This window comes from Ahaetulla prasina, chromosome 14, assembly GCF_028640845.1.
Source record: "Ahaetulla prasina isolate Xishuangbanna chromosome 14, ASM2864084v1, whole genome shotgun sequence".
Classification (NCBI taxonomy): Eukaryota; Metazoa; Chordata; class Lepidosauria; order Squamata; family Colubridae; genus Ahaetulla; species Ahaetulla prasina.
The window spans coordinates 17,784,826-17,797,210 of record NC_080552.1 but is presented as its reverse complement, the minus strand read 5'-3'; the positions used below and the strand labels follow the sequence as shown (position 1 = coordinate 17,797,210).

The following is a 12,385-nucleotide window of genomic DNA, read 5'->3' as shown; positions in this document are numbered from 1 at the left end:
ATTCACTTAAACAACTGCAATGGTTTACTGCCCAAGCATGGCAAAAAAAAAAAAGATCATAAAACCAGGTAACTTCACAGCTTAGCAATGGAAATCCTCATCCCAATTTTCATTGGATTAAAACTACCTCTATGTTGCAAACTGTGCAATGTAAAAACTGCACACTTTATACCCTGTCGTAAAACATGGACAGCTGGTCTTTGCGAGCGCCAGAGCGTCGGAAAATGGCTTGAAAACAGCCAAAAACTAGGCCAATTTCCACGCCGTTTTCAGGTCGTTTTTCGGACCAAAACCAGTCCAAAAATGGCCTGAAAACAGCCCTGAAAACAGACTGAAAAACGGCTTGAAAATGCCCCCAAACCAGCCCATTTTCCTGGCTGTTTTCAGGCCATTTTTCAGGCCAAAACAATCTGAAAATGGCCTGAAAAACATCTTGAAAACGGACAAAAACCATTCCTTTTCCTGGCTGTTTTCAGGCCATTTTTCAGGCCAAAACAATCTGAAAATGGCCTGAAAAACATCTTGAAAACGGACAAAAACCATTCCTTTTCCTGGCTGTTTTCAGGCCATTTTTCAGGCCACAACCAGTCCAAAACAACCTGAAAACGGCCTGAAAAACAGCCTGAAAACGGCCAAAAACCAGGCCATTTTCCAGGCCTTTTTCAAGCCAAAAACAGCCTTGAAATGGCCTGGAAATGGCCTGAAAAACAGCCTGAAAATGGCCCAAAACCAGGCCATTTTCCAGGCTGTTTTTTGGGCCAAAAACAACCCCAAAATGGCCTAAAAACGGCCTGAAAAACTGATTGCAAATGGCCAAAAAAACCAGCCAAAAAACAGACATGCGCACGCCGGCCAGCTGATCTTCAGGTTTTCAGTACTCTGCCACACACACATACACACACATTCCGGTTTGGGCACTCGATGCCAAAAAGGTTTGCCATCACTGTCTTAGGTTGTCCGAAAGGTGCTTTTTCAAGAGGCAACTGGACTTTCTATGTTTTTCCTGTCAGGCCTGGAAGCCATCTTTTACATTGGATCTTCAGGCCTGCCATATTTAGTGCTGTGGGAAACTGGGAGGGGGGATTGTATGGAGCCAGGGTGATATGTAGTCAAAATAACATTCCTTTCTCTGAGAGTCAAGGGCATCCTGCCCTGCACCTGGAGTGGTGTGACTGGGAGGCATCTCCAGTTGGGATGGTGCATTGATTGGGCCACGTGATGGACATGTGGGTGCTGGGCAGGGACTTGAACTTTCCTTTGGGTGGGGAAAACCTGGAAGCTTTCAGATTCAGGTTTTCCCAGATGTGCCAATATGACATCTCTCAAAAAATGGAACTTTGAGGAATTTCTAGCCTCGGAGTCTTTTTTCATTGGTGGGGTGCGGGGTGCTACTTGGAACCCTGACATTTCCTTGAAGACATTTCGCTTCTCATCCAAGAAGCTTCTTCGGCTCTCTGACGCTGAAGAAGCTTCTTGGATGAGAAGGGAAAGAACAACAAAGAAAGTCCAGTTTTGCCTCTTGAAAAAGCACCTTTGGGGCTGAATTTAAACATTTGCTGGGGATTATTTATGAAAAAGGGGCAGGAATGGTTTTTTTCTCATTACTAATCCTGGGGGATCGCTGGAGCAAAAAAAACCCTTTTTGTGATCTGTGAGAAGGCAGATTTGCCAAAGAATAAAACAAACCTCAGATTTCTGGCAAAGGTTTCTGGCAAGCCAGCCATGAGGAGGAGGAAAACCATCTGCAATTCATTACATCATTTTCCATCCTCTGTAGCATTAAAATAGGGCAGGAGACAGTTCCTGCCTCTGACATGGACAAGGGTTAGACTCTGAAACAAGTTGATAGTCAAGATGACTGAGATGAGTCCCAGTTAACTGGGAATGAAAACAGATGCTACCTGGGCTGATCGGCCCACAAAACCTGAATTTGTAACCGAGCCCTTTTCAAAAGAACAGCAGAGCTTGGATCTGTCAGGGTTCGTTCCCAAATAATGTAACCGTGACCTCACGTAATTTACGGCCCCAATCATGCCCCTGTTTCCCCCCCTCCCTCCAGGGTGTGTCATCAATCACATTCGCCGACAGGGCAATTTCGTGGGTTGTAGAGATCACTCCCCTTCGGCTGCTGTAAGTAACCCCGGGATACAGCCTTGAGAGAGAGAAGTCTGGAATGTGCATCTGTCTTTGGCTGGGGTGCTGTTTTATCAGTTTCCCATCCCCCTCCTTTCCAATGGCAACTTGAGAGAAGGCCAGGGATCCTTTCTGAGTTGACAGGATCTCAATTATTAATTGTCTATTCTTTCCTCAGAGTCTGAATGACTTTGGAGAACCTCTTGTTTGCCATAGTGGTGAATATCTGTAGCTGAAGTGTAGTAGAATAAGGGGGAAGTTTCGTTCTCCGAGCTTGTGGGTTGGGTTTCCGAACGTTTCGTTACCTAGGCTGGTAACGAAACGTTTGGAAACCCAACTCACAAGCTCCGAGGATGAACTGGGTCTTGAGTTATACAGCGAACATGAAATTTTAATTAAAAATATATTTAAAATGGGGGAAGGTGTTCCCCACCTATAACTTCTGCCTAATAAGATAATCTTCTGGTTTCCTGCAAAACCATTCCAGAATTCCTCTACAGATGGGAGGATTGTGTATATGAATTACCCTTTATATAAACTCTTCCTTGCCTGAATTCTTCCCATTGCTAATCTACCAACCTTGAAAAGTCCAGTAATACATCCGTAACTGTCTCATAACTGTCTTATTATGACAACTGATAAGTACAACCAGACGGTATTTTCTAAAAGCTGCTGCTCAGGGATCAAACATAGAAAAAAAAAGATACCAATAACTAGGGCAGAAACAGAAATATACTACACCGATGCCACACTTTAGCAGACTAACATGAGAGTGTCCGTTATTAATAAAATGTCCGTTAAATAAGAATCTCCTGCGTCAATTCGCATTGTTTGCATCCATTTCTGACATTGGAATAAAGACAAGTTGATGCCAATGGCATTAATCGGAGCTGGAATTTAGCCTGTTCCATGCAAAAGAATCTGTTGCGGCAAAATCCAAGCAATTGATATTTTAACGAGAAATAAAAAGGAAACTTCAAGGCTACTTAGGCGCTCTAATTCCAGAAAGTTCACACTCCACAGAATCAAACTGCCCTAAATCAAGCTGGTCAGTGAGAGGATGTTAAGATATTACCAAGGACTCAATAATTTGCTAATGGTTTAAATTTAGGCGGCGGCAATTCTGCAGGCTCCGCTTGAGCCATTTAGTGGCAAGTAGAGAAATGTCAGGAAAAACGGATGGTGAGGAAGGATTAAAGGAAAGCAGAAGCAAGCAAGAGAAGATGAAAAGAGAGATACCTACCTCCTAACGCAGAATAAGAAGAGACAGCCAGTCACACAACAGAAAGGTGATAGATCTCAGCCCAAAAGGAAAACAAGAAGGCACGTTTAAACCACTCGTTTCCCCCCCCAAAAAAATTAGAACCCCAAATCAAAACTAACAGAAAGGCACAAATAACAAGAGTCGGGGGGAGGGGGAGAAACAGAAGACATTCAGGTATAAAAGGGAAAAGCTTGCGTATTTCCTGGTAACCCATGGTGAAAAAGTACATTACAGAATTACGTATTGATGAGAGATCATTTAAATCCAACCGAACTTTTTTGATGGGCTCGGATGCTCTGGTAGCTCAGCAGACTAAGTCTGTCTGTTATTAACACAGCTGCTTGCAATTACTGCAAGTTCAAGTCCCACCAGGCCCAAGGTTGACTCAGCCTTCCATCCTTTATAAGGTAGGTAAAATGAGGACCCAGATTGTTGGGGGGGCAATAAGTTGACTTTGTATATAATATACAAATGGATGAGACTATTGCTTAACACAGTGTAAGCCGCCCTGAGTCTTCGGAGAAGAGCGGGATATAAATTCAAATAATAATAATAATAATAATAATAATAATAATGCTCGAAAACAAAACGGGCTGCATGCTTTCAGGGTGAGATTGGTAACCTTCCGCAGCTTGGCGTAAAAATAATCAAAAAGCAAGACATTTTCCCAGTGAAATAATGATTTCAGCAGGAAGGGATAATGCTGCCGTTCGGGGTGTGTGGGTGTGTGTGTGGGTGTGATTTCCAGCCCAGCCATGGAAGGCCGGAAAGAGCAAAAGATAAAGCCGAAGAAAAAGCTGGAAGGGAGGAATGCTTCTACTGACCTAATTTCAGGAGCCAGCCTTCTCGATCTGGATTAAAAAAGGTATGGGTTAAATCGTTCCCATCGTCTTCTGGAATCTTAAAGGGCTCGTTTTTAATGCTTTCGTATAAATTCTGGAAGAAACCAGAGAGCAGAGAAGGTTAACACCACACATCACGGATTCTGGGGCCAGGCGCAAAGGATCCTGGACGTACTCTAAATGGCCGTTCAGAAGATTCATTGCTCAAGCCTCTGCGGGAGAATCTAGTCAACTAAAGTTCAGATCTGAATTGGCGCCAGGTAAGGGTCAATGGAATTCGGGAGGAGGGTTAGACTTGGACCGTTTTTTGGGAATGTAATGACTCTAGGCTGATGACTCACTTCACTCCACCTCCCCCAGCTCTGCCAGCTCTTCTCCTACATCCTGTCCAGAAATCAAGACTCTTTTTTTCAAGGGCCATCGGGGAGTGATGTGTGGACTCCGGAGCCTCCAGAGGCTGACAGTAGAGAGGCAGAGGAACAGGAGGAGCCTGTTCCTAATGCACACATGAGAAGAGCTGCCAGAAGGCAAGAGCAGCTCAAGCAAAGAGGAAGACTCGGGAGTAGGGCCAAGAGATGCTTGGCCCCTCCCATAAGGCTTAAAAGACCAGCAACAGCTCTTGGGCTCTTTGTCGGAAAGCAACATTGATAGACTTGTTTCTTGTCTTGTTGCATTTCTTTCTTGTCGGCATCTTCTGCTTCTGAACTTTTGCCAAGAGAAGCCTTTGGCAGTTTGCCTAATTGGACCAAGGTTGGTGACAAGACTGAAGAATTGTGTTACGAAGAATTTGTTTTGAATTAGCATGGACTACGACGAGAATGAGTTTAATTCTCAGCTGTTCTAATAAAGTCAGTTTGTTTTCGAACTGATTGCGTCTAATACTACTGTACCTACTTGGGCCTGGGTCACAACAGTTTGCAAAGCCACTTACCCGTAGCAATTCCTCTGGGAGGTCTCCTCCCTCGTTAATCCCTCTGTTCATAGATATAAACCTCTCCGCCGTTGGCTTGTCTCTCACGTTGTGGTTGTGCAGGCTGGTGTTCAACATGATGATCGCAAAGGAGAGGACATAGCAGGTATCTGGAGAATGGGAGATCAAAGCAGAAGGTTTGTCCCCCCACAGCTCCTTGTAAAAACCAGTCTCTGGCAAATTAGGAATCAAGTAAACAACTACATTCTCTTCTCTTAAAGACCCCCGGCAGAGAAAAGGTTGTGTTGTGTTGAACTGGGGACACAACTCTCTCAGGCACCAAGCCGAGAAGGAAAACCTGAATTTAAAACTGAATTTCAGCTTTGTTCGCATGAAATGACGACAGGGAATCCTCAGCTGACGATCGCAATTGAGCCCAAGATATCCGTCGCTAAAGCTCAACAGTTGTTCAGTGAGTTTTGCCCCCATTTTTACGACTTTTCTGGCCACCGTTGTTAAGCGAATCGCTGCCGCGGGTAAGTTAGTAACCTGGTTGTTAAGTGAATCGGGTTTCCCCGTGGATTTGGCTTGTCAGAAGGTCATAAAAGGGGATCACGTGACCCCGGGACACAGCAACGGTCATAATTATGAAGCTGTTGCCGAGTGTCTGAATTTTGATCCCGTGATCATGGGGGTGCTACCAAGGCCATAAGTGTGAAAAATGGTCGTATGCAGGGGTGAAATCCAGCAGGTTCTGACAGGTTCTGGAGAACCGGTAGCGGAAATTTTGAGCAGTTCGGAGAACCAGCAAATGCCATCTCTGACTGGCCCCAGAGTGGGGTGGGAATGGAGATTTTGCAATATCCTTCCCCTGGAGTGGGGAGGGAATGGGGATTTTGCAGTATCCTTCCCCTGCCATGCCCACCAAGCCACACCCACAAAGTCACACAACACCCACAAAGTCACGCCCCACAGAACTGGTAGTTAAAAAAAATAGGATTTCACCTTTGGCCCTAAGTCCCTTTTTTCAGTGCTGTCGTAACTTTGAACGGTCACTAAATGAACTGTAATAAGTCGAGGATTACCTGTACACGGCCAATTTCCCTACCTTCCAACCCTAGTTGCTCTAAAGATATTTACAGCAACCTTCCAAAACAAACCTTCAATAGTTGTTACCAATGACAACCGCCAGCCAAGTTATTACAACACCAAACACTTTGAGGCTTGCAAGATGAGGAGTCTCCAACCGATAAAGACAAATACAGGTAGGGAAGGCCACGCCCACTCACCTGTAGACTGGAAGACCCCCGGGTTGCAAAGGCAGTAGCGGGAAGCAAACGCCTCCATCATGCGATCAATTTTTTGAGCTTCTCCCGGCAGCCTAAAACTCCACAGGAATTGCCTGCCAAGGAATCCAGAAAGTCATATGATAAAATACGATTAAAGTATAGAATAGACTAACAGAGTTGGAAGGGACCTTGGAGGTCTTCTAGTCCAACCCCCTGCTTAGGCAGGAAACCCTACACCACTTCAGACAAATGGTTATCCAACATCTTCTGAAAAACTTCCAGTGTTGGAGCATTCACAGCTTCTGGAGGCAGGTTGTTCCGCTGATGAATTGTTCTCACTGTCAGGAAATTTCTCCTTTGTTCTAAGTTGCTTCTCTCCTGATGAGTTTCCACCCATTGCTTCTTGTCCTGCCCTCAGGTGCTTTGGAGAATAGCTTGACTCCTTCTTCTTTGGGGCAACCCCTGAGATATTGGAAGACTGCTATCACGTCTCCCCTAGTCCTTCTTTTCATTAAACTAGACATACCCAGTTTCCTGACAGAACAATTAATAAGTGGAACAAATTACTTGAAGAAGTTGTGAATGATCCAACATTGGAAGTTTTTAAGAAGATGTTGGACAACCATTAGGCTGAAGTGGTGTAGGGTTTCCTGGCTAAGCAGGGGGTTGGACTAGAAGACCCCCAAGGTCCCTTCCAACTCTGTTATTCTAAACATCTTTCTAAAGAAGCCATGATTTGTATGGTCCGGGGTGGCTTCGTCCCCACAATCTATGAATAGGTTCCTGCCTTTCTTGAAGTCACAACAGAGTTTGTCCCCTGTGCAAACATAGCCAAACAGTGGCTTAGTCGCTATGGGGAAGTAAATGTGATCCCTAGGATGGACAGCAAAGACTTGACCAAAGGGTTGGTTAAAAAAAAAATAATCAAGATGGCAGCCAAAAGGGAGCGGCCTTCTATCAGAAGGATAGTGCTGCCATCTTGATTTCTTAATTGTTAAGAAATTAATGGTCATTTTTAAAAATTATCTCTGTAGACAATCGCAATACAGGCTCATTGGTTAAGCTATGAATTATATTAAGAAACCAACATTAGCTGAAATCACCTAACACACCAGCTATTCCTGCACGAACTGTCTTGTGGCTTAGTGTAGGTAGCTGTGCACAATGCCTTAATTTAACAGATTAACAGAGTTGGAAAGGACCTTGCAGGTCATCTAGTCCAACCACCTGCCCAAGCAGGAGACCTTACGCCATTCCTGACAGATGGCAGCCCAGTCTCTTCTTGAAAGCTTCCAGGGATGCAACTCCCACAACTTCCAAAGGCAACTTCTGTTCCATTGGTTGATGGTTCTCACTGTCAGAAAATGTCTCCTTATTTCCAGGTTGAATCTCTCCTTGTTCAGTTTCCATCCATTATTCCTTGTCAGGCCTTCAGAAAACAGGTTGACCCTCTCCTCTCTGTGGCAGCCCTTCAAATATTGGAAGGCTGCTGTCATGTCTCCCCTGGTCCTTCTCTTCACTAGACTAGCCAGGCCCAGTTCCTGCAACCCTTCTTCATGTTTCAGCCTCCAGACCTTTGATCATCTTAGATAGATTCAGATTAACAGAGTTAGAAGGGACCTTATAGGTCATCTAGTCCAACCCCCCGCTCAAGCAGGAGACCCTATACCATTTCTGACAAATGGCAATCCAGTCTCTTCTTGAAAGCCTCAAGGGATGAAGCTCCCACAACTTCCGAAGGCAACTTCTGTTCCATGGGTTAATTGCTCTCACTGTCAGAAAGTTCCTCCTCATTTCTAGGTTGAATCTCTCCTTGGTCAGTTTCCATCCATTATTCCTTGTCTGGCCTTCGGGTACCTTGAAAAATAGCTTGACTCCCTCCTCTCTGTGGCAGCCCCTCAAACATTGGAAGACTGCTATCCTGTCTCCCCTGGTCCTTCTTTTCACTAGACTAGCCATGTCCAGTTCATGTAACCGTTCGTCGTATCTTTTAGCCTCAGTCCCTAATCCTCTTGGTTGCTCTTCTCTGCACTCTTTCCACAGTCTCAACATCTTTTTTATAGTGTGGTGACCAAAACTGGATGCAGTACTCTAGGTGTGGTCTTACTAAGGCTTTATAGAGTGGTGTTCAGAGGTGGGTTTCAGCAGGTTCTAACCAGTTCTGGAGAACCTGTAGCGGAAATTTTGAGTAGTTCGGAGAACCGGTAGTAAAAATTCTGACTGGCCCCGCCCCCATCTATTCTCTGCCTCCCGAGTCCTAGCTGATCGGGAGGAAATGGGGATTTTGCAGTATCCTTCCCCTAGAGTGGGGTGGGAATGGAGATTTTATAGTATCCTTTCCCATGGAGTGGGGAGGGAATGGAGATTTTACAGTATCCTTCCCTTGCCACTCCCACCAAGCCATGCCATGCCCACCAAGCCACGCCCACAGAACCAGGAGTAAAAAAATTTGAAACCCAGCACTGGTGATATTAGTACCTCCCTTGATCTTGATTGTATCCTTCTGTTAAGATCAAGATAGAACTAAATCTATGGATCTTCACAAGACCAGAAAACCTTGTTAAATAGCCTTTCCCTCTTCTATTACAGCAGCGGTTCTCAACCTGTGGGTCGGGACCCCGTTGGGGGTCGAATGACGATTTGCCAGGGGTCGCCTACGACCATCGGAAATATGGGAAGTATACTTGCGAGTCGAAGAATCGCGCTCCAATGGTTGACTCCACAAGCCAGCTGCAGGCTCTTCAAATCGCTAGCCGAATTCGGCTTCAGGCGCGATGAATTAAAAAAGAGAGAAATCTTTGCTCTGATGTCTCCCTCTCAAGCCAGCTGCAATCACTCCCAATCGCTAGCCTAATCTGGCTTCAGGCACGATAAACTTAATAGGGGAGGAGTCTCTGCTTTAATGCCTCCGTCCTCAAGGCAATCGCAAGCAGTTCAGATCGCTAGCTGATACGGCTTCAGGCGCGATCAATTCAAAACGAAAATAATTTTATGGTTGGGGTCGCCACATCGTGGGGAATTGTATCAAAGGGGTCGTAGCACTATAAAGGTTGAGAACCACTGTACTACAGCGTCAAGCATTTTTAACCCTTTTCCCCATCAACAGCCTCTTAAGAAGACTTCTTACCGTAATGCTTGGACGAGATTGAGATCCACAAACTCATGGAGCTCAACAAACGCCTGAAGTACTTTAATATTAAAGTCATCCCTGTAAAAGAAAAGATGAAGAAGCTGAAAATAGTTCACAGTTTAATTTAATATTCGCATGTTGGGCTTTTTGAGGTTGAGGGGTTATTTTATTTTGTTTTATTCTTTTAATTGGCCTGTTACAAGCTGTAGTCACTGGTCCAAACCAGGAAACCTTCAACAATAATCATCAACAACAAGAACAATTAAGAAATTAATTGTCATTTTTAAAAATTATCTCTGTAGACAATCGCAATACAGGCTCATTGGTTAAGCTATGAATTATATTAAGAAACCAACATTAGCTGAAATCACCTAACACACCAGCTATTCCTGCACGAACTGGCTTAGTGTAGGTGGTTGTGCACAATGCTTAATTTAACAGATTAACAGAGTTGGAAAGGACCTTGCAGGTCATCTAGTCCAACCACCTGCCCAAGCAGGAGACCTTACACCATTTCTGACAGATGGCAGCCCAGTCTCTTCTTGAAAGCTTCCAGGGATGCAACTCCCACAACTTCCAAAGGCAACTTCTGTTCCATTGGTTGATGGTTCTCACTGTCAGAAAATGTCTCCTTATTTCCAGGTTGAATCTCTCCTTGTTCAGTTTCCATCCATTATTCCTTGTCAGGCCTTCAGAAAACAGGTTGACCCTCTCCTCTCTGTGGCAGCCCTTCAAATATTGGAAGGCTGCTGTCATGTCTCCCCTGGTCCTTCTCTTCACTAGACTAGCCAGGCCCAGTTCCTGCAACCCTTCTTCATGTTTCAGCCTCCAGACCTTTGATCATCTTAGATAGATTCAGATTAACAGAGTTAGAAGGGACCTTATAGGTCATCTAGTCCAACCCCCCGCTCAAGCAGGAGACCCTATACCATTTCTGACAAATGGCAATCCAGTCTCTTCTTGAAAGCCTCAAGGGATGAAGCTCCCACAACTTCCGAAGGCAACTTCTGTTCCATGGGTTAATTGCTCTCACTGTCAGAAAGTTCCTCCTCATTTCTAGGTTGAATCTCTCCTTGGTCAGTTTCCATCCATTATTCCTTGTCTGGCCTTCGGGTACCTTGAAAAATAGCTTGACTCCCTCCTCTCTGTGGCAGCCCCTCAAACATTGGAAGACTGCTATCCTGTCTCCCCTGGTCCTTCTTTTCACTAGACTAGCCATGTCCAGTTCATGTAACCGTTCGTCGTATCTTTTAGCCTCCAGTCCCCTAATCCTCTTGGTTGCTCTTCTCTGCACTCTTTCCACAGTCTCAACATCTTTTTTATAGTGTGGTGACCAAAACTGGATGCAGTACTCTAGGTGTGGTCTTACTAAGGCTTTATAGAGTGGTGTTCAGAGGTGGGTTTCAGCAGGTTCTAACCAGTTCTGGAGAACCTGTAGCGGAAATTTTGAGTAGTTCGGAGAACCGGTAGTAAAAATTCTGACTGGCCCCGCCCCCATCTATTCTCTGCCTCCCGAGTCCTAGCTGATCGGGAGGAAATGGGGATTTTGCAGTATCCTTCCCCTAGAGTGGGGTGGGAATGGAGATTTTATAGTATCCTTTCCCATGGAGTGGGGAGGGAATGGAGATTTTACAGTATCCTTCCCTTGCCACTCCCACCAAGCCATGCCATGCCCACCAAGCCATGCCATGCCCACCAAGCCACGCCCACAGAACCAGGAGTAAAAAAATTTGAAACCCAGCACTGGTGATATTAGTACCTCCCTTGATCTTGATTGTATCCTTCTGTTAAGATCAAGATAGAACTAAATCTATGGATCTTCACAAGACCAGAAAACCTTGTTAAATAGCCTTTCCCTCTTCTATTACAGCAGCGGTTCTCAACCTGTGGGTCGGGACCCCGTTGGGGGTCGAATGACGATTTGCCAGGGGTCGCCTACGACCATCGGAAATATGGGAAGTATACTTGCGAGTCGAAGAATCGCGCTCCAATGGTTGACTCCACAAGCCAGCTGCAGGCTCTTCAAATCGCTAGCGAATTCGCTTCAGGCGCGATGAATTAAAAAAGAGAGAAATCTTTGCTCTGATGTCTCCCTCTCAAGCCAGCTGCAATCACTCCCAATCGCTAGCCTAATCTGGCTTCAGGCGCGATAAACTTAATAGGGGAGGAGTCTCCGCTTTAATGCCTCCGTCCTCAAGGCAATCGCAAGCAGTTCAGATCGCTAGCTGATACGGCTTCAGGCGCGATCAATTCAAAACGAAAATAATTTTACGGTTGGGGTCGCCACATCGTGGGGAATTGTATCAAAGGGGTCGCAGCACTATAAAGGTTGAGAACCACTGTACTACAGCGTCAAGCATTTTTAACCCTTTTCCCCATCAACAGCCTCTTAAGAAGACTTCTTACCGTAATGCTTGGACGAGATTGAGATCCACAAACTCATGGAGCTCAACAAACGCCTGAAGTACTTTAATATTAAAGTCATCCCTGTAAAAGAAAAGATGAAGAAGCTGAAAATAGTTCACAGTTTAATTTAATATTCGCATGTTGGGCTTTTTGAGGTTGAGGGGTTATTTTATTTTGTTTTATTCTTTTAATTGGCCTGTTACAAGCTGTAGTCACTGGTCCAAACCAGGAAACCTTCAACAATAATCATCAACAACAAGAACAATTAATAAGTGGAACAACTTACTTGAAGAAGTTGTGAATGATCCAACATTGGAAGTTTTTAAGAAGATGTTGGACAACCATTAGGCTGAAGTGGTGCAGGGTTTCCTGCCTAAGCAGGGGGTTGGACTAGAAGACCCCCAAGGTCCC

At 45.0% G+C, this 12,385-nt stretch overlaps 1 protein-coding gene across 2 annotated transcripts in view; it reads right to left on the bottom strand.

Moving 5' to 3' along the window:
- CYTH3 (cytohesin 3) overlaps positions 1 to 12,385 on the bottom strand; it is a 72,922-nt gene that overhangs the window by 9,695 nt on the left and 50,842 nt on the right. The window contains exons 1-4 of one of the 2 annotated variants that reach the window (XM_058157595.1): positions 9,566 to 9,675; positions 6,439 to 6,551; positions 5,171 to 5,319; positions 4,222 to 4,333 (exon numbers count right to left, since the gene is read on the bottom strand). In XM_058157595.1, the coding sequence (XP_058013578.1) occupies positions 4,222 to 4,333; positions 5,171 to 5,319; positions 6,439 to 6,499 (322 nt within the window). In that variant the 5' untranslated portion in view covers positions 6,500 to 6,551; positions 9,566 to 9,675. Of the gene's footprint in view, positions 1 to 4,221; positions 4,334 to 5,170; positions 5,320 to 6,438; positions 6,552 to 9,565; positions 9,676 to 12,385 lie in introns of those variants that run through there. The other variant, XM_058157596.1, reaches the window with a different exon arrangement.